The 1,895-nt window shown below is 39.4% G+C and overlaps 1 protein-coding gene across 1 annotated transcript; it reads right to left on the minus strand.

Moving 5' to 3' along the window:
* Window positions 1-456: 456 nt before the first annotated feature.
* Window positions 457-906, minus strand: LOC110867954 (DNA-binding protein HEXBP-like). Its single transcript, XM_022117042.1, has one exon. The coding sequence runs from the start codon at window positions 904-906 to the stop codon at window positions 457-459; it is 450 nt and encodes a 149-aa protein (XP_021972734.1).
* Window positions 907-1,895: the final 989 nt, after the last annotated feature.

Genomic DNA, 1,895 nt, shown 5'->3' on the forward strand with positions numbered 1-1,895 from the left:
CATGTTTGACAGCTTTGATTATAGAACACAATTTCGCCTTGATGACCCTATCTCCTTGAACACTTACCCGTTTCCCCCCCCCCCCGAGGTTACTACATGAATGGCTTTCTTTTCACATTGAATTTCGGTGTGGTTTTGGGCTAGCCAATCCATTCCTACAACTACTTTAAATTCTCCCATAAACATCAGGACAAGATCTATACTAAATTCCTCATCTTCGATTAAGATCTTATAGTTTCTACAAATATCGTGTAACAGATAACTTTTACTATCAGCAACTTCCACTTCTAAGGGTACTAACATCTTTTCAAGTTTAAATGAAGGATGAACCAACAACTCGTTAGAAATGAACGATCTACTAGCCCCGGAATCAAATAAAACATTCATAGGAATAGAATTAACTAAGAATATAACTGAAACTACATCCGGGCTAGTCTTAGCTTCATCCGATGTTAACTAGAACATCCTCCCACGAACCTTAGAAGACTCATCTTTCTTTCCATCTTTCTTTGCCCCTTGTTGGAATGTCGGGCATTCTGCTTTAATGTGTCCTGTTTGATTAGAATTGTAACACGCTTTTGAATTTTCGGGGCACCTATCATACGGATGTCCCTCTTGCCCACATTTGTAACATCCCTTCTTTCCCAATAGACATTCACCCGAATGATGTTTCCCGCATGTTTTACAAGTCAGGATTCCACTACTTGCCTTTCCTTTCCTGCTTTGATCTTGATACTTTGCCTTTTTCGTTGGGTTTATGTTGGTAGGCTTCTCCGCCACCCTTTTCTCTCCCCGTTCAACCTGCCTTCTTAACTCGATCTCTCCATCTCTTGCCCAGTCGATTAATTCATTCAACGTTGCACACTTGGAGGGATTTATGAACTCCCGATATTCAGCCTTTAACATAGCATGATAACGTATAATTCTCAACCTCTCAGTCCCCTCTATCTCCTCATAAAACTTCACCTTGTCAAGGAACTTGTTCGTTATCTCGTCAATCGTTTAATCCTTTTATCGAAGACGTAAGAAGTCTTCTTGAATCTTATCAATCATAGATTGTGGGCTATGATATTTCAGAAATGGCTCCTTGAACTCTTGCCATGTTAATGTTTGTACTTTATCATCCCCCAATTCCTTCGAATATGCGTCCCACCAATCCTTTGCTTGGAGTTGTAGGAGGCCCGTAGCAAACATCACTTGATCCTCCACTTCACATCTACTTCTTATAAACATGGCCTCAGTACTTGAAATCCACCTTTGACAAGCTATCGGGCCAATTTCCCCTTTGTATAGCAAGGGTTTACATGCCATGAATTCCTTGTACGTGCACCTCCGAGTACTTTTCTTCGTTTGCAGTTCATTAATCATTTCCTTTAGTTCCTCCACCTTGGATATTACTAAAGTATCAACTACCCCCAATACTTGCCCTTCAACTTCTTGAGCTAGTCGGGGAATGCTATCCTCAATTGCCTTCTTTACTTCTTCCGAAATCATAGTCTTTAGCTGTTCTTGTTGTGTCGCTTCATCATCATTCGCATCTTCCATCTACACATAAACATCATTCTTTATTTGAAACATTCATTCATTCTTTCTATCATGTAACCATGCTAGTAACGCATAGCTCTCATTTTTTTTCTAATACGTTAAAGAAAATTACTCGCGACTAATTCATACATAAACTTCCTTTGGGACTTCAAAGTTTCCGACAACTGACATCATAGTATTCTTTCTTACATATACCTTAGAGTCACTTTTCTTACCCATTAGGATCTCATTATAACGTTCTTAATACTTTCTGTATGAATAAAACAATAAACAGAACAACATATTTCAAAATGGCTGAAAATGGCCTCCACCGTAAGCTACGGTGCCTACCGTAGCTTACGGTGGCGTTT

This window comes from Helianthus annuus, chromosome 1 (genome assembly GCF_002127325.2).
Source record: "Helianthus annuus cultivar XRQ/B chromosome 1, HanXRQr2.0-SUNRISE, whole genome shotgun sequence".
Classification (NCBI taxonomy): domain Eukaryota; kingdom Viridiplantae; phylum Streptophyta; class Magnoliopsida; order Asterales; family Asteraceae; genus Helianthus; species Helianthus annuus.

Excerpts from the sequence above, each read along its gene's own strand:
- LOC110867954 (XM_022117042.1), bottom strand. The coding sequence starts at position 906 with ATGTTAAAGGCTGAATATCGGGAGTTCATAAATCCCTCCAAGTGTGCA.